Source organism: Pistacia vera, unplaced genomic scaffold (genome assembly GCF_008641045.1).
Source record: "Pistacia vera cultivar Batoury unplaced genomic scaffold, PisVer_v2 Contig365, whole genome shotgun sequence".
Lineage (NCBI taxonomy): Eukaryota > Viridiplantae > Streptophyta > Magnoliopsida > Sapindales > Anacardiaceae > Pistacia > Pistacia vera.
In genome coordinates, this window is record NW_022196185.1 from 160,824 (window position 1) to 180,597 (window position 19,774).

General features: G+C 34.2%; 2 protein-coding genes and 1 long non-coding RNA gene across 5 annotated transcripts; 1 reads left to right on the forward strand and 2 right to left on the reverse strand.

Moving 5' to 3' along the window:
- Positions 1 to 3,370: 3,370 nt before the first annotated feature.
- LOC116140190 lies at positions 3,371 to 4,129 on the reverse strand. The gene is made up of 3 exons (XM_031425821.1): positions 4,083 to 4,129; positions 3,786 to 3,992; positions 3,371 to 3,608 (listed from the first exon to the last, which is right to left on the reverse strand). Exons 1-3 carry the CDS (start codon positions 4,127 to 4,129, stop codon positions 3,485 to 3,487), a joined length of 378 nt encoding a protein of 125 aa, XP_031281681.1. The 3' UTR covers positions 3,371 to 3,484.
- Position 4,130: 1 nt separating this feature from the next.
- On the reverse strand, positions 4,131 to 5,622 carry LOC116140219. Of its 3 annotated transcripts, none has more exons than XR_004129576.1 (4): positions 5,524 to 5,622; positions 5,066 to 5,443; positions 4,817 to 4,958; positions 4,131 to 4,261 (listed from the first exon to the last, which is right to left on the reverse strand). It is a non-coding gene; the product is annotated as an uncharacterized LOC116140219 (long non-coding RNA). The 3 variants fall into 3 exon arrangements; XR_004129575.1 differs by having other exon boundaries at positions 4,131 to 4,303; XR_004129574.1 differs by having other exon boundaries at positions 4,131 to 4,312.
- A 10,245-nt stretch (positions 5,623 to 15,867) lies between these two features.
- Positions 15,868 to 18,363, forward strand: LOC116140211. The gene is made up of 3 exons (XM_031425845.1): positions 15,868 to 15,986; positions 16,782 to 18,016; positions 18,125 to 18,363. The coding sequence occupies exon 2, from the start codon at positions 16,860 to 16,862 to the stop codon at positions 17,955 to 17,957; it is 1,098 nt and encodes a 365-aa protein (XP_031281705.1). The 5' UTR covers positions 15,868 to 15,986; positions 16,782 to 16,859; the 3' UTR covers positions 17,958 to 18,016; positions 18,125 to 18,363.
- The last annotated feature ends 1,411 nt before the right edge of the window (positions 18,364 to 19,774 follow it).

Below are 19,774 nucleotides of genomic sequence, written 5' to 3' on the forward strand. Positions count from 1 at the left end.
TATCTATTTTTACCTTGAGTTAATCAATTGAAATGTTGATTTAGAATTTTTTTTACGTTTAGCAATAAAAAAAATAAGGCTGCAACAAACAATACCACTTATAATAAATCATAATTGCGACCTGCTGTAGTGAACATTTATTTGAGTGTCAGCCAAATGTTCAACCCAGCACCAAATCCAGTATCCAAACTATTTTCAAATGACCAGTCTAACTCTCTAAAACAATGTAAAAACCACTCATCACCACAACATGCCAGATTAATGCCTGACCACTGAAAGAAACCAACTACTGATTTACAAATAAGAGTCAAATCATAATTATACTTACTTATAGCAATAATAAGAGCTCTACTAACTCTTTGCTGATTGTTACATCACTAACAACAACTAAGATTCCAAAGCAATCTCAGTTCCTAAATACATGCCATCAAGAAGCTTACAGATTATTATAACAGTAATAACAAATGGAGATCCTCAATTTTACAACATAAGGGAAAAAAATGTGAAATGGACTTTTCATGTCAATAACTTTAGAGTCAGAAATGGCATTACAGAGTAAAAAATCATCCATAATGAAATGAATCCTTAGAACACATTCCCAGAATGAGTATTATGTGCACTTAGAATGGAAATAGCCTATATTGTTCATATCCAGCAAATACAAATTTAGATATACTAAGAAACAAAGAATACTATCTAACATGCTCAAGGCTATTGTAATCATCATTTATCTTTGAATATTTTCTCTCCAATTTCCTTTTTGACTCAGGGCCCAACCATAGTCATTTTGAGGAGGCATATAATGTTGTTGTGACACATAATCTTGGCTTGGTTGAGCATATGGTGGCGGTGGATAATTGTGATGACACCATAAACGCAAACTAGATCCAAAAGACGACTGTCGATAACTTGTTCATTTTGGAAGTATCCCACCCATCAACTATTTGTCTGACATATATTTTGAAATATCAAGCAAATGTAAACATAATTAAGAAAGCTTATCTAAAAGGACCTTTTCAAGCAGATTCGATACCATGAAAACACAAGCTAAACAAAAATGAAAATCCAATGAGCATCTACCACAATTTAATGACAACAAAATTGATTGAAAACTACCTCAATCATCTTATATCAATATATAAAGATAGAAACGAGACCATTAGAAGTGAAATCAACAATGTATACAACGATACAACATCTTAATGCATAATTTAAGCAATATAAACTCCAAAAAGTTTCTAAATTCATCAGCTTGCAAAGTTGGGTCATCGAACAGTTACTACAAATAACAGTAGATATTTTTTTTTCCTATGTAGTCCTTAGGGCATCTCCACCCACGTCAAAATGGCGCAAAAAACACCAAATTGGCGTGGGTTGGTACTCCAACCCACGCCAAACACTATGCCTTTTGGCGTAGTGCTACAGTGCTGCACCAAATTGGTGCAGCACTGTAGCAAATATATATTTTTTTAATTTTGGTTTTTTTGTTTTTTTTTTTTAAATTTTGTTAAGTTAATTTGAGTATTAAATTTTACACCAAATTTGAGTATTTGTATTTAATTTAATTTAATTATTATTTATAATAATGATATAATTTAAAAAATGATGAAAAATTAAAAATAGAATTTTATTCAATGCAAATATTAAACTACAATAACTCAAAATAAATTAACACTAATTAAAAACACTAAAATTAAAAGAAAATACAACATAAACTAAAATAACAATTTAGTATTCCGGTAGATTAGTTCCGGATCTAGTAAGATCATCAAAATATTGAAAAGACTTGAGTTTTTTGAGATCCTTGACCTGTTGTTGAGCTCTTTTTTGCATAATTCTTAATTGCTCTTTTGAAAAACTCACGTAGGCTTGGATCGATTATAGAATTCAAATCCTGAATAAAATTTTGTTATCTTCTCGATATTCGGCAAAGCCAATTTTTTCATTTGGATTTCATAATTTTGTGTCCTAGCGTAGTTGCCCTGATTGAAAATAGCAGCGAGCTGTCGATTTTCTTCTTGAATAGACAACACATCTTTTTGAATAAGCCACAAAGCTCAAAGCTTGAATGGACAACACATCTTTTTGAATAACCATAAATCTCAAAGCTTGAATGGACAACACATCTTTTTGAATAACCACAAATCTCTTCGAAATGCATTAATTGATCATTTATGGGAAGAACATATTAATTTGGAAAATTATTACTATCAATATGAAATTTTACCATTGTGTTGTTGTTGTTTTTTTTTTTTTTTTTTTTTTTGGTATCATTTATATTAGATTAATTTTTTTCTATATTAAATTGTATGTTTATTTGATTAAATAAATGCTTAATTCTATTAAATTAGTATAATTTTCAAAATAATTATTATTTAATAAAAATATTATTCCTAATATTTAATTAATATATATAAAAATAATAAGTGAAATAGATTAATTGTTGATTATTACAATAAAAGAAAAAAAAAAGAATATTCTAAAGAATATTATAAGGAATATTCTTTTTGGTGCAATATTTGGTGTTATGAGTTGGAGATGAAATAGTGTTTTGCACCAAATTGGTGCAATAGGTTGGAGATGGTCTTATATAACCTAACAATGCATTTCCTCTAAATTTGAAACTACCCATCATCTTTAACTCCAAATTCAACAAGAATATTGAAGACCCAACTAAGCTTCTGATGAATTCAGATCTTCACCACCATTTCCAACCCAAAAAACAAAAGCAACGACAGTTGAAGTAAACACACTTGTTAAAAGAGAGGAAATGGAAAGGGAAAATCTATATGTGTAGTGTAGATAAATATAAGTTGACATAGACATACCTTGGTGAAATTTTGTAAGGTTTTGCAACAAGGTTAGAGAGTTGAGAGTGGGTGTCGATGGGCGGAAATACCCATGTCAAAGTGGTGCTGTAGTTTATTAAAAAGTAGGTCAAACAAAAGATGAAAAAGAAGCTGATATGGTATATCTATGATGAGCAGGGGTGGAGATGTGTTGATCGCAAGACCAATAACCATTCAGGCGACACTCATCGAAATTTCAATTTTTTATTTTTGATTTTTGTGGCTGGATTGAAATGACCGTATTACCCTTTTTCAGAACGAAAAATCCTAACGAAACTTGACGGAGGGTGGAAAAGTGTCATTTTAAAACTTGACAGGTGGGAAAGTGTCATTTCACCAAACCTTGGGTGGGAGAATCGTTCTCCCTATTTTAAACTATTTGGTAAACTGGTAGTAACATAACAAATGAAACCGTTGTGTTTACCTTCTTTGTAGATATTATGGAAGCATTTGTTGCTATAGCCTATAAATCTCCTGTTGGATTTGAACTGTGCATCGAAGCCTTTTGCTGTGAAGAGGATCAACAATCTCTCGAGCCACTAGCTCCACATGATGAGAAGCAAGACCTCCACAAGAAGTGCCATATATAATACTATCCAAAGACGACTCCACAAGTAGAAGATCATTGGTGTTGACTATGATATGCATGAGATAACTGGAGAGCTAGCGTGCCAAAACATTTCAGAGAATTTTGAAGCACGATGAAGGGTCGAACTAATCACTGTGGCGAGAACACTCAGCGAAAGCTGCTTGTGTTTGCTGCAAATATGCTCAAAAATAAGCAAGGGACATAAAAATATATTTCGCTTTGGAAAACAGAGACATGCATAGAAGATTACATTAAGTTTAGAAAATGTTGGAGCCTATTGACTCCACAATTACACAATCAGAATATAACTATAAAAAGCATGATATATGAGGGAAGTTTGATCTTACCCTTCTTCGTTTACTCTATTCTGTGAATCAAAATCCTCTTCACATTCTCTAACTTCTTCATTTAGTATATTCTGTGAATTGAACTCTTCTCTAGATTCTCCAGACTCTTGAGAGAGATCTTCATTTCTCACAATCTCCTCATTGTTGAACTCCTGCTTTTGTTTTTGGTAGACGATGATGATTTTACTAGGAACCAAGCAGAGGTCACTGCAATCAAAAAATTAAAATTTCAGAACATCAAGAACGTAATATCCAAAACCTTATCACCATGTCAAGAACATCAATAATTGTACTTACTCCCATGGCTTCTTTTCAAGCGCTTCGATGTTTAATGAGTCATCCATGTAGAAACTTCCCGATGCAAGGAGCTCTTCCTCTGTGTTAAAAATTTCTGCCAGTTTCTTATAAAGATCTCCATAGCCGGTAAAATTTGACAAATCAATAGACTCACGAGCTCCACTGTCCAGCATATGAACCTGGAAAAAAGATAATATGTACTCTTATCAAACTGTTGCAACCTGCACAAGCTGGCATCAAGTGTTAGAACAGAGAGAAATTAATAGGATTACTTTACAGAAGCAACTGCATATCATAAACTTGGAAAAAAAAAAAAAAAGCAAGCAGCCATATCTTAAGTTTTAACCCTTCTTCACTTCTATTGCGTGTGGAATATTACATATGTAATATAATGCGGAATTTAATCACTTACCTCCAACCATATTGTTCAAGTGTTGTAGAAAGCTAAAACGTGAATGATTTGTGAATGAGTGTTTGAGAGATGTCTTCTAGCTTATGCCTCCAGAACCTTTTTCATATTTTTTTTTTGTGATATCTCTTTGATGGAGAAGATGATATCTTTATATATGACTAGATTAGAGACCAAGTAACTCCCATTAACTGTCTTTAACCTTCAATCAAAGATAAAAAGAGATAGTTAATAACTTCTTTAAACCACCTTGAACTGCATAATTGTGGCATGTGGCCACATCAAGTCTTACATTGCGTAGATCCAAGTCCTCATTATAATATACCTTCTTGGTTCTTGCTACATTCTTCATGCAGAAATCTTCTCTGATCTATCACATAACTGCAGATCTTCCCCCAGCTAACAAAATCTTCATTTGATCTCATTTTAATTGTTGGCTATTGAAGATCAATTCCCAGCTCTAGGTTCTAGGTATAAAGACAAAAAAATTAAAGCATAACATATATCTAAACTAAAAAATAACAAAGCCAACATTAAAAAAAAAAAAAAAAAAAAAAAAAATTCACATCCATACCTCGACGATGTTCTTTGATTGATTACGCTGCATAGACCTGGATCTGAAGTTTACTAGTTGATTCTCATGATTAGGATCACTGCTCGGTGCAAAATCAGTTGATGAAGGAATATTTATAGAATGTGAACTTTCTTGTGATGAAATATTTTGTGTTTGGTCATGAGAGGAATCGGCAACCCTTTCATTCTTTAGGAACAGGAAGACAACGGCAATTGTAGCAAAGGCTAATGGAAAAATCAATGAGTTGTAATTATACTTGACACCCAAAAGTGTCATGATATAGTGAGCCAAAGAAGCGATCAATTGGACCACAGAGAAGACAATTTCAACAACAAGAAGCTCCCTCTCAGCCTTTGATTTTCTTGCACTGGTTCCTCCCTTTACAATATGAGGAAAAACAGTAATGAGAAAAGTAAAGGCCGACAAGAGAAGTGCAGCGAGAAGGCAATTGGACTTACTTTTTCCAAGCTGATCGAGCGCAACGGATATTGCTTCAGTCATAAACAAAACCAACACCACCGCAGGTTTCTGGTGTTTAACCAGAAACTCAAAACCCTGTTATCATTGAAATAAAATATATATGTAAGATGAAGAACAATAAATTAATGAGTTGAAACCAAAACTCAAAAATTCTGATTTTTACCTTGCGTATCTTCCGCAGAAGATCAATCCTTCTTTGGTTATCCATGCTCGTAACCTGCCAAACACATTGTTAATTAACTTGAAACTAATTACATTCCAATACAAATACTTTTATTTCCTCCAAAACATCTTAATAAATAACAATATATAACTAACAGCATAATGCTTTTGGAGAAGTTGAGAAAACACAAACCTACAATTCTTCTATTTTGATAGAGAAAGGTCTGGCAAATGAAAAATATTACAGACACTTGGAGGGTTCAGCAAATGAAAACTTGAGAGGAAAAGTGGGTTTCAACTTTCAAGTATTGACAAGTGAAAGAGAAAGAGAGACTAGAAGGAAAGCAAAAGGTAATGTTTTGTGAGTACAACAAAGAAAGTGGACAAGTTGAAAGGTGAAAAGTGTAACGGGAAAAATAATCTAAAAAGTGAAACAGGAGAAATAATTTAAGTAAAATGGTGTAATGATATTATGAAAGATTATGGATCCAAAAGAAAATTTAAAATATCGGAGAGTATTACTTAATACTTATATCTAGGGGTGTTCATAACTGGTTAACCATTTTTTTGAATTGAATCGGTTTTTCGATTCCTGAACTGAACCGATTTTTTGGTTCAGAAAAATTTCTTAACCGAAACCGAACCAGTTAAAAAGAAAACCAATTTTTCGGTTAACCAAAAAACCGGTTAACTTGTTTTGAACCAGTTTTTCCTTTAACTTAGTTTTTATTTTTGTTTAATTTTTTTTTTTTTTCAACTTCCATATGAATATGTTCCCCACCTTACTTGGTTTGAATCACACACTAAATTCTAAAATTTGTGTTTGTGTGTAAAAAAAAGAAGGGAGAAATGCGTAAAGGGTGAAGAGTAAAGAGAAATATATTTGAAGATTAAGAGTTTTTTAATTTTAAAGTGAAAACCGGTTCCGATTAATCAATTTTATATATTCTTTAAACTGGTAATTGAACCAGAAATTCAGGTTTGCGTATTTCTTTAAACTTAAACCAAACTAGTTTTTCAAATAACCAAAAAACCAATTCGGTTCGATTTTTACATTTTTTTTAGCACCCTTATTTATATCACCTATAAATCATTGTCACAACCGAGATCAATTGTAGCGATAAGCTAATAAACAAATTTACATATATAATATAACAATCTAAAATGCGAAGGAATTATAAGTCGTAAAATATAAAGTAATTAGAATGGAATTATTATGAGATGTATAAAGCATAATGATTAATTAGCTCGTGTTTTTAATATATATTAACAGAAAGTATCAAAATACAAGGTAATCTCTTACAGCTTTCCCTGAATAGTTATTAAATGCAAAGAGTCGGTTAATGGATCCCACACAAACGCACTCCAGTATGGCAATAATGGAGAGAAATGGTCACCGTTCGGTCGTTCTCATACTGTCCCACACGGCCACAATTCACTATCCACCGACAATTTTTTTTTTTTAATATAATAATATAGAAAAAATATCAACCATTTACTGGAATTATCTCAAGTGTATTGTTACTTTTTCATGTTCTACATATCAGCCACCGATATCACTTTGTTTGTAGTTGGATAACAAGATCTAATATTACTAAAAGGTTTTGTGTTTAAGTTTTACTAAATGATCATTTATTATATTTGTAATTTATCTGATTTATTGATTTTGTAGGATGATAAATAAAATCCAAGAATTAATTAAGGTATACATAAACTGCCTGGATATCACAAACTTCAATTGTTTCTGGCCAAGAAAATAATTCAGAATAGAATTTTTAGACTCAATTAACTCGAAAATCTTCTTCAAACCGAACCTAAACGCACAGGTCGGCTTGGTCTGTTTCAGCTTTTTGAGTATTTTTTTTACACCCCTACTTGTAGCTCAAACTGTTTTCAGTCGTCGTCTATAATAGCCGTAATTTTATTGATGAAGAATGAAGTGAATTTCATCAAACCTGAAATCATGAACAAACCTGATTGATGGAATCCGTGTATATAACAGCAGCTAGCATCGGAGAGGTTGCATAGAACCGCAATATTTGATTCCTCTGCTTGACACTTGACAAAGGTTTCTGCCTTATTTCTCTGACACAAGTAAAAGGTTTCATTTGGTTCTAAAGATGATCAGCAGTCTAAATTGTTTTGGTGGATAAATAAAACTTAGAGAGATACGTATATTACAGCAAATTCAGAAACTAATAACAGGAAAATAAATGTGTATTGTTGTTATTTTCAAATAAATGATCATGGCTACCTAATTTTGAGCACAAAATATAAAGGAATGAAGACTAATTAGGTCAATGGGGGTAGGTGATCATGTGATGGAGTTTTGGAGGTAGAAAAAGGGAGAAGCAAGTGGAGCCACTAACACTAAAGATTTAAGTGTACCAGGACCACAATAAAGCAAAAAGAATATTCTGATCCACCTAATGAGCTCATTGCAAGTGTATTAGGACCACTTGCACATGTCTCATATAAAAATAAAATCCTAACATCAAATGAAGACGTAACATGTATATATAAATATCTAGCTGGACATGTGTCATCACACAGACAATGAGTGTGATGACACTAGAAAAACATAAAACGACTGTGCATTAACAAAGTGATGTCATGATATCAAAAATCAGTGTTACCACACTGAATTCATCATTTGACAAAAATACTTACATAAAGCATTGCAAAACAAGTGAGTTTATTGGGTGAAAGATGAACATGATGGTAGCAAGCAAATGATACAAAGTAAGATAGTTGTGAAAGGATTTTAGCAGAAAGAAAGCATTGACTACATTTGAAATTTTCTCTCCAGTTGTCAAGTTAACTACAATAAAAATAGTACTTGGGTTAGTATAATAAGAAGACCTTTATCTTGAGCAGTTATATGTAAAGACGGCGTTCCTTCATGGAGAACTAGATGAAGACATTTGTATATAACAGCCATGAGGGTCTAAAATACAAGGAAATAAGAGAATGATGTGTCCAATGCATTCTTACATGGCATTCTTGATGAAGAAGTGTATATGGAACAACCTCAAGGCTTCATTGATGAAAGCCAACCAGATTTCATGTGTCGACTATATAAATCTCTTTATGGCCTTAAACAAGCCCCAAGGAGCTTGGTTTCGAAGGCTCTCTGAACAATTGCTAGAACTTGGATTTGAGGAATCAAAAGTTGATTATTCATTGTTTACTCTTTGTACTAATACATTCAAACTTTTTGTTTTGGTCTACGTAGATGACATTATCATAACTGGATCCAGCAGTTCGGCTATTACATCTTTCATTGACAGCTTGAAGGAAAATTTCCATATTAGAGATCTTGGACAACTAAGTTATTTCCTTGGTGTTGAAGCAAAACGTAGCAATGAAGGTCTTCATCTTCGGCAAGCTAAATATATATCTGACCTTCTTAAAAGCACCAAAATGCAAGGAGCAAAGCCACTAGCTTGTCCGACTACTTCAGGTATGAAATTATCTTCTAATGCTGGCACACTCCTATCAGATCCAACAGAATATAGGCGCGTAGTGGGAGCTCTCCAATATTGCACCATTACACATCTTGATATTTCATATGCAGTAAATCAGTTATGCCAATTTATGCATAACCCGAGAGACTCACATTGGATAGCGGCAAAAAGGGTGCTTCGATATTTAAAAGGAACGGTGGACTATGGACTTTTTTATTCACCTTCAACAATTGATATTAATGTTTATTGTGACTCGGATTGGGCTGGTAACCCAGATGACAGGAGAAGCACAAGTGGTTTAGTATTTTTCTCTGGAAAAATTTAATATCCTAGTGTGCCAAGAAACAAGGAGTTGTCTCGCGTTCAAGCATAGAAGCGGAATACCGAAGCATGGCTTTGGCCACAGCTGAAGCTTATTGGATCCGAATGTTGATAAAAGAGTTCCAGTTATATCTTTCCTCACCTCCAATTATCTGGTGTGACAACATAGGAGCATTGGCCTTAGCTTCAAATCCCGTCTTTCATGCTCGGACAAAACACGTGGAAATTGACTATCATTTCATTAGAGAAAAAGTGGTTAACAAAGATATTTTGGTGAAGCATATCTCCACCAAAGATCAAATAGCCGACGTGTTTACAAAGGGCCAAACAGCAACTCGATTCCAGTTTTTAAGGACCAAACTCATGATTCGCCAACTTCCCATGAGTTTGTCGGGGGGTGTTAGAGCATTTGATGATCAGTTGAGAGAATCAAGGAACTCAGATCAATCAAGCAATTGTGCTGTAGCTGAAGAGCAGTTAAGAGAATCAAGGGAGAAAACATCAGATCAGATCAGAAGTGGTGCAGCAAACGATACATCTCCAGACTTTCCTCATTCTGTTTTGATTCAAACAATAGGATAAAGTTAGCTGTAAAATGTATTTTGAACTCCTTACTTTTCTGTAGTTTGTTATATGTAATCTGCTATAAATACAATGAAATGAAATACAAACAGTAAGTAAGCCAATCAGTTCAAACTTTCTCGTCACTATTTTACTTCCTTTGTTTATAACTCTTACATTGCCAATCATAGTTTTATCCAAGTTTTGCTTTTTTGTCCTGGTGCAGTTATGCTTTCTCATTCATCAAATCGTGTCTTACCACTCTTTGAAAGAGGTAGCTCAAACCATTATGCTGTCAAAGAGATGAAAAGATTTATGTACCCCGTCTTCGAATTTGATATTCATTATTCCGAAGGTTCTGCGAGCATAATTTATCTATGCAGAAATTTAGGCTAACCCTAGATCTTACTCCTGCTAAAAAATCTTCATATTGTCTTGTTTGATAAATGGATAAGCTTGGCAGTAGAAAATGGAGTAAAAGAATTTGATTTGAAAGTTCACCTGCATAGCCATGTCAATGTTTTCTGCTGAATTCATAACAAGTTTAAACTTTAAAGCTGTCCTGGAAAAATCTAAAATCTAATGTAGCATCAGAAAATAAAAATTGTTTCATTTATTTTATTTTTGACATCTTTTTTGCTCTTAATGTTTGTTTTCGGATGTTTAACTTTTGAAGTGGAAATAAGATTTTTGAATATAATTAAATTTAAGAAATAGTTTTAACACGAATAAAATGATGACCATTTTAAAAGAAATATAAATAAAACTTATCAATTATATTTATAACCATGTCCAAATTCCAATATAATACATAATTAATAATATCCTATATAATTTTCCAGGCCAATAGGACTGGTCTTGGGCCTAAGCTGGCCTTAGGGACCACTCCGGGCCCTGATATTTTTTATGGGTCTGAAACCGGTTCAAGCCCATGAGAAATGATATTTGAAAGACTGGTCCCAAAATATGGGCCCAGTTCCGGGCCCCGCTGGGACTGGGCCTTGCCCAGCTCTGATTTAAAAGCTCACAGTTAAGATAAGTACAAATGAATCCATTTGACAAGTAAATAACGGAGCACCCCCTAATATTTCCTCAAAACTCTGAAACCCCTCAAAGTTCTGAATATTTTTCAGCCATCTCTAGATAAAAAATCTACCAGGTTAAACCCTTCTTTTACCTTCCGGCTTCTCTCATTGAATTTATGAGTCGGGTGTTGTGCGACTCTTTGTCCATTGCAATAAAAAATTCCAAGAATTATTGACAACTTAACAAACTTTTATATATTTCATCGAACTTAAAAAAAATTTAAGTTTCTTAGAAAAAAAAAAAAAAAAAGCAATTTCTGAAGAATTTTGGAAATATATATCAAAAGAAGTGATTGGTTAGAAAAAATTATAATTATCATAAATTTGTCGATTTTATAAAGAAAACATTACATGTATAAAAAAATAAAAAAATGGTGGTATTACGTTCATATAATAAAAAATATTAGTTTTCTTAAATTTCTTTACAAATAAATTTTCTCTTCTCTACATTGCTGTGTAGGAATCCATCAACAGAAACACCTTTTTTCCCTTATTTTTTGGACATCTTGACCAGTTTGCTTTAATATTTTAAAATAAAGGTAAATAAAATTAATAATTAAAATAGAATTGATATATAAGTACCAAGTAATACTATTCTTCTCAAAACTTATTCCAAATTTCATATCTTAAATTATGTGTCATCATATACGACATTGGTATATAAAAGAAGTGATGATGTATTAAATGTTATAATAATCTCATATATTTACTGCATTAAAAAACAATAAAAAGGTCCAGCTTGTACTATGAAGTGGCCTAGGGGTGTAAACAAGCTGAGTCGAGTCGAGCTTAGCTTTGAACTAATCGAGCTTGATTCGTTTGCTATAATGTCGAGCTCGAGTTTAACCAAAAAAAAAAAAAAAACTCTCAACTTTTCCACTTTCCCAACAAGCTCGAGCTTTTCGAGCCAAGTTCTGGTGAGCTTGACACTATAGTCGAGTCAAGCTGAGCTCAAGCTTCCACTGAGCCAAGCGCGAGTGGCTCGACTCGGCTCGGCCGACACCTTTACTATGAACAAGTTACATGAGCTGACATGACGTTAAACTAAACAAAAGGTGGGGATATATAAGTGATTTTGACTTAAAAATATCGAATAGATGGTTGATACTCTTAGCGCAAAGGGATACAAATAATACAATTTTCAAACTTTAAGGGTCCACTTGATTAAAAGTGAAAAAGTTGATTTAACTAGATCTAAGATTTTTCATAGTGGTATTGTTGTACTTGAGATTGGGGGTGTACAATTGAGGTTGACCTTTGTCCGCATCCTGGACAAGGGGGCATAAAGTTCCAAAACTGTTTTGTTTTGTTAAACGTTGGGTTTTGTTGATACAAAAATTCATACCAACCAAAGAGATTCGATTGACCTTAGTGGAATCGAAATGGATGTAGACGTGATTACCGATAATCAGCGATGGGTGAATGATAAATGCAATAAAGTAAAAGATAATAAGATTTTTAAAGTAGTTCGTGCGAGGTAACCTTTTATGCTTACGTCCACTGTTCTTGTATTTGCTGTGAGAGCTTACTATAAGAGTTTTATGAAAAATTTCTAACCCATTTTTCATCATTTAAGGGCATTTATATACAAGGTTTGTATAAAGGAAAGAGCAAAAATAAAATGAATACAATTGATTTGAACTGAACTCCGATATTCTTGCAATTAGGCTTTGTGATTACGCAGAGATTGTTATTAATCTGATCATTTCCGTAATATCTCGGATCTGAAGTTATCTGGGAATTGATTGAACGATCATTCGGGTTGTTCGCGACTAGCTTGTGTTGAGTCGAGCTATATGTCGACGAGTTCATGATGGGTCGAACAACTGGTAGAGTTAGACTGATTTTGGGTCGATCTAATATCTCGCAACTCACTGAGCTTGATGGAAAAATCACACACAACAGTTTTGTTTAAAGATGTTTCATGGATGGAATCAGTTGACATGATATGAAATTATATAGATAGTTTTTCATATCAGCACAAAATTAGTACACCATATATACAAAATGTATATATACGACACAATTTAATGCTTCCATTGATCGTAATATAAATGTTTTCGATGTTTGCCTTTTATTGACAATTCATAAGAGCTTAAATGATATATTATATGAGTGTTTTGTATTAAAACGACATGTCTTGTAGTGTCTCATACTGGATTAAGTTCTTGATTGCTTGAAAATGTTTAGCTCCGGTTGCCGGCCGGATTGTGTATCTTTTCCAATGCAAAAGGTTTCGTTGGGAGCCACTGATTAAAAGCACCTCCGAATTCCTATTCATTTAAAGAAAATGATTGTTTTTATAACATATATAATAGCTTCTTTTCTTATACTATTTACAAACTGTTGAATATTTTGAGATTCTTTTTCTGAAATTCTCAGTGAGATACATCCGTTATGATAATCAAACATATGAACCATGAATTCGAGCTCAATGTGTCCTCATTGTTCATGATGATCGAATGCTCACCTCTAAAATTGATTGAGGGCAAGAAAGCATTTTCATTTTAAACATGAAGTTAAAGTGAAAAATGTAATCTTGAAAATTTGATTTTGTGTTAAAATATATTAAATATGTGAATCACTTGGTAGGGCAAGAAAGTATTTGAAGCACTGGTTGAGGTGACACATTTTCAGCCTTTTTTCATTTCCAAATTGCCTTCTTCAAGGTCTGTTCCAGTCTTGTAAATCCTTGCTCTTGTGTCACATTTTCCTCCTAACAGTTTTAACTTGTCTAATAATTGTAATAGAGACAAATTTGAGACTGTTTTTACCAAGGTTTTGAAAACCAGACCCAACCTTGACCCGGTCAAGGGGTGGGTTCCCTTTTTTTGGCCGAACCGGTCTAACTGGCGGTCTTCCGATGGTCCAACAAGTTTGAAACTTAACAGAAATACCTTTGTGAAACTACCATAAGTACCTAAAGGTTTGAAATATAGCAAATGCACCCCTATGATATGGGTAGGAAAAGAGAATTAGACAGCAATGACGATGATGATCGACGGCCAATCAGAGTTTGGGATGATGGGGTTTTTTATGTGAAGATGAAGTTGATGCCGATGTTGGTGTCAAGTGGGTTGTTTGGCGTTGAAATTGGCCAGAATCAAGGAGGAAGTTACCGATTTTCACAAAGAAGACAGTGGCGGCAATGACAATCGACGGCCATTCATGCCTCGGGATGAGGGGGTTTTGATGTGGAAATGAAGTTGATGTTGATGGTGGTGTCAGGTGGGGTGTTTGGCGTGGGAATTGGCAAGAATCAAGGTGATTTGAAATCCAACAAAAAATCCATAATTAGTCCCTACATGTTTAAATTCTAGCAAAAACACCTTTAAAACTTATGAATCAGTCCTTACAAGTTTAAATTCTAGTAAAAACACCTTTAAAATTTATGAATCAGTCCTTACAAGTTTAAAATTAAGCAAAAACATCCCTACAATCTAAACTGGACTGGAGAGGTCACTGGTCACCGGTCGGACCGATCAGTTCGGTCCGATTTTCTGAACACTAGTTTTTACTACTAAATCTTCTTCATGTTTCAATAAAAATGTACATAGTACGTTCCCTTTTATTAATTCTTGGATTGTGAATGAATTGAGTTTGTTGCATAGAAAACTTTGTCATCCAAATAATGTTGTTTTGAAATCTATTCTTATTCATTGTAAAGATTAGTCTTTACAATGAGTTTCTTGGTTGCTTAGATATACCCTCTAGTTACTTAAGTTCTTGTTGCTTGAAAACGTTTAGCTTTGGCTGCTTATGAATTGAATAAGAGTTGTGTTATGTTGTTCGCAATTACTTATTAATCTGTTCATCTCTTAATAATATACTTTTATTTCATACTAATTAATCCTAATAATATTATTCCGACACTTTAATTCTTACTAAACAAGCATGGAAATAAACTGATCATATACTATGTAAAGGCATAGCAAGAAAATTGGTTATGCACTTGGCACCATGAGAGGAATGATTTAATCGAGCAATAAATGCACAAAGTTGTTCTGAAAATTTTAATTTAATGTACTATGATTGCCTATGATGATGAAGACGGTGATTAATTTTTTACGTCCTAAGGGTTATTTTTTTAATTTGGGGTGTGTTGACGCCCAACTCTCATATCGGTTAGGAAATGAGAGCCTTAGTCCCTTATATACTAGTACAATAACACTCTTAAAAACCTAGAGACCTTTTTTCAGGATAAAACCATGCTCGCCTGTCAACAACACAGCTTATGGGCCCAAAGCGGATAATACCTTGAAAACCCACCTTTCATGTGATTGGAGACGGCGTAACAACAGTCATCAGGGTGTAAAGTAGGATTTTTAAGGGTAAAAAGGGTATTCTGATGGACAAAGAACTATAGGTGGAACGTTTATGATATTTTAAATCATGGGCATCAAATTGTGTATTTGCCAAATATAGAGTGAACAAGGTAATTCGGCTTTTAATTTTTATAAAAGTTTAATATTTGATTAAAAAAACAAAAAACAAAAAATAAAAAAGTCTAGCCTAACTACGAACAAGCCACACGAGCCGACGGCCACAATTGATTAAAGTATTAAACAAAAGGTAGGAATATATTCGTAATTTCAACTTGTAATACCAGATAGACGGTGGATACTCTTTTGGCTGCTATAAATGTATCGCTAATCTCAATGTTTTTCCTTCTCTCGCAAGAATCTCTCTTCAAACTCCAAAAATATCTGGTTAGTTCTCTTTCCCTTTCCACCTGAAATCTTGATCTTCCCTGCTCTGCAATTCAAATTTCGTTCTGGGTTTTTCGTTTTTTTCCTGTTTCGTTTCGTTTTGTCTGGCATGATTATGATTGTACTGCCATCTGGGGTGAGTGTTTTGTGGTAATTGTGTGTGAAAAATTCCATCTTTTTGTTGTAATGAACATGATTTCATCTGGGTTGCCATTGATTTTTTGTTTTTGTTTTCTTGTTTTCTTTTCCTGTTCTGTGGTTGATTGTTGACCTTTCTTTTATGTGAGAAAAATGGAATTTATGTGGCTTATGGTTAATCATGTGGTATATGTTTTTCAGTTGACTTTACCGAAAAAAACGTTTTGTTTGATCAATTGATTATTTTCTGCTTTTGATGTCTGCAAATCAGAGAGAGAGAGAGAGAGAGAGAGAGAGCTGTTGTTGTAGTTTGAAGCTTCTGAGTTACACTAATTTTTGTTCTGGTTCCTGCAATGAGAAAGAAAATTATACCCAAAGTTTTCCTTACTTTAAAAGTTGAAGGTTCCGGTAGCAGTCCACAGTTTAGAACTTGGTGAACTTAATACTTATAAGATATGTTTTTGGGGTTTATATATAAGTAATCTGATTCATGAACATGATGATGTTTAATCTGTGTATGTAATAATTTTTATTTAATAGAACTGCTACCGGTTTGGATTTGTAGGAAAGTGAAAGAGTATGAGCTCATTTACTGTCTTTTAAATGTGGCTTACTAGTTTATTTCTGTATTTATCATTGATGCTAAGCCTATATACATTCAATTTGTAAAGGTTTTTTCTTCCCCTATTTGAATGTTTTCTTTATAAGAATAACATGATTTCTTATGTGTTCTTTTCATCTGATTATAATTGTACATGATTACTTATTTGCTAAGTTTGATATGATTATATAGGGCTCTGGAATTTAATTTTGTGAAGTGAAAAATAAAGGGGAATTTAGTTTTCTGTGGTGACATTTTTACTTCCGAAAAATGCCAAAGGATAGAAGAGTTCAATCTTTGTCTTTTGATCGGTCTAGGGCATCTCCTTACCCTTGCAATTCTAGTTCCAGGGATCCCAAACCGAACAAACTTGAAATACTTGAGGATACAAGAGAGTGGGAGGAAGTTAGGTGCCCAATCTGCCTGGAACACCCCCACAATGCTGTTCTCTTGCACTGTTCTTCTTCCAAGAAGGGATGCCAACCTTACATGTGCAATACAAGCTATCGTCACTCGAATTGCCTTGACCAGTTCCTTAAGACATCCGCATCTACTCCTTCAACAGAAATAAGACAAGACATTCCCTCTGCAGGCTTGAACTCATCTGGAACAGCAGAGGAAGCCTCAATGTCTGTGCAATCCAGGCATGATGTGATACTGTTGCAGCCAAAGCTTGGTTGCCCTCTCTGTCGGGGAGAAATTTATGGGTATAGTGTGGTAGAAGCTGCACGTCAGTTTATGAATTCTAAAGTGCGTAGTTGTTCTTGTGAGAATTGTGATTTTAGTGGTTCTTATTCAGAACTGAGGAAGCATGCTCGGTCGGATCACCCATCTACACGGCCAACAGAGGTGGATCCAGAACGGCAGCACGATTGGAGAAGGTTGGAGGATATAAGAGGGTTTAGGGACTTCCTTACTATTATGCAACCTGTAACAGGGGAAGAACACAGCGAGGAAAATGCTTCTTCCGATTTTATGCTCTACTTACTTTTGGGATCATATCTCATTTATGAAGTAGAAGAATTCCTTGTTAGTAGAGATAGACAGCTAGTGCATGACGATAGGGTCTCAGGGAGACCGTTGAGATTTAGGTATGACAGAGAGACTAATTATGCCCCAAGGCATAGATCAATGAATGATACTCGACCAGGGAGGACAAATGCTGGCAGGCACAACAATATGGAGGTTAACCGTTCCTCTCGATGGATCGATAGTTCACGAGCAGGAAGAGTAAACCATGGCAGGTATAGTAACGAGACTAATCATTTTCCCAGATGGAATGACTATTCACGTCCTCGTACAACAAATCCTGGCCAAGGATTGCGGTGGCGAGGACAACAAAGGTCTAGATTCAATAACCAACGGTAATAGCAGCATCTTAGTGATCATATTGCTTGTCGAACAACCCTTAGTGTTTAGTTTTGAATGTAAGTGCTCTTTCTCTTGCACTTTTCCCCTTTCCCTTCTTGTTCACTCTTTTGTTAAGGTTTGTAGCAATACTGATTTGGATTGATTTAAGCTTTTTCGATTTGCAGATAGGACCAACAGCATGTTTGAAGACATATTCATCTTCTTTGGTCAGCATTCAGGCTCATGAAGCTGAGACTAGGCCCCTAGGATAGTAAAACAAAGAATGAGCTAATGTATTTTGTTACTGAATTTTGAAGGTTCTATCCTAGACTGAATGGAAAGGGGGTCTGAATCACCTCATTTTACTATGAATCTCATGTATTTTTAATTAAGAAATGCAAAGTTAATTTTATTTTCTTTCACAGTTCTTATTGTCATAGCTTATTTATTCACTTTGAAATTGTTCAAATCATTGTACTAGGCTGCAGTATCCAATCCAGTATACAAGGCCACTGGATTCAAGTTAAAGTTGGTCTTGTCTCTAGCCAAAGAGTAAATACTGAAACTCGAAAATGTTGCTTAAAGTGTAACAATAATGCTGCGGACACTGAAGGTTTGTAACAAATTTTTGCACCGATCGATGTGTCATCTGAGTCAGACGCAGCTACGTAGCGCATTAACAACTATTTCGCGAATGACGACCGTTCATCAAATATGGACGAACGTTCTTGATTATTGGACGGTCGTTTATTTTAAATGGACTCTTGTCCATACAAAAATAACAATTGACTCCCATCTATATTATATAGACGGGAATCTATTTCCTATGGATGAGCGTCCACTTAGAATGAATGTCTGTCCATAGTTTCAATTATAAAATTTATAAACCAATAAGCATGGACGCCCTTCTATATTATATGGACGGACGTCCATATTTAATGGGTGGACATTCCTATTAGATGGATGATCGTCTATTGACATACAATACGAGGATTTTAAAAAAAATTTAGGTCTAAAAATTTTGGGTCCCGAAAAAGTTTTAAAAAACAAAAAGCAGCAAAGATCCATTGCCTCATCAGCTGCTCTTCTTCTTCGTCTTCGTTCCTCGTCTGCCGCTCTTCTTTTTCATCTTCGTTCCTCATCTGCCACTCTTCTTCTCCGTCGAAGCCATCTGCCATTTTTATTGTAAGTGTTTTGAGTTTATTTGGTTTCTATTCAACATGTTTTATGGTTTTAATTGATGATTGAGCTTGATTTACAACGTTCACTTCTTCGTCTTCGTTCCTCATTTGCCACTCTTCTTCTTCGTCTTCGTTCCTCATCTACCGCTCTTCTTCTTTGTCAAAGCCATCTGCCATTGTTATCGTAAGTTATTGAGTTTATTTGGTTTCTGTTGATCATGTTTTATTAGTTTTGATTTATGATCAGGTTGATTCAGCTGTAAAGAACTCAGCAGGATGCTAGGAAAAAGCGAAATTTAAACTGGTGCTTTGATGTAAAGAACTGAATGAGAATATGTTTTCGGTGTGCTTGTGCAGTCAATATAAGCTTTCATGTGAAGATCATTAGGTGCTGATTGATTAGTTCTATCTCCATTATATTCTTAGTTTTGCTTGATGCAATGTGTGATGTGGGTCAGATTTAGCTTGGTTGTGATCTATTTAAATATCGAAGTGGGAATACTCAAATGCTCTGTCCAAATGAGAATATGTTTTACTAGTTTAGTGTCGCAGAACTTTTCAATCAAAGGTCTGACACTTAGCCTGTTGTAGATTGCTGGAACTTTAACTAGTAAATGTGTGAAGCAAATTAAAACTTCGCCACCATTTAATTTC

Excerpts from the sequence above, each read along its gene's own strand:
- LOC116140190 (XM_031425821.1), bottom strand. The coding sequence starts at position 4,129 with ATGGATGACTCATTAAACATCGAAGCGCTTGAAAAGAAGCCATGGGA. Across the intron at positions 3,993-4,082 it reads CTTGAAAAGAAGCCATGGGA|TGACCTCTGCTTGGTTCCTA; the intron begins GTAAGTACAATT and ends TTTTGATTGCAG. Across the intron at positions 3,609-3,785 it reads AATAGAGTAAACGAAGAAGG|CAAACACAAGCAGCTTTCGC; the intron begins GTAAGATCAAAC and ends GCATATTTGCAG.
- LOC116140211 (XM_031425845.1), top strand. The coding sequence starts at position 16,860 with ATGCCAAAGGATAGAAGAGTTCAATCTTTGTCTTTTGATCGGTCTAGG.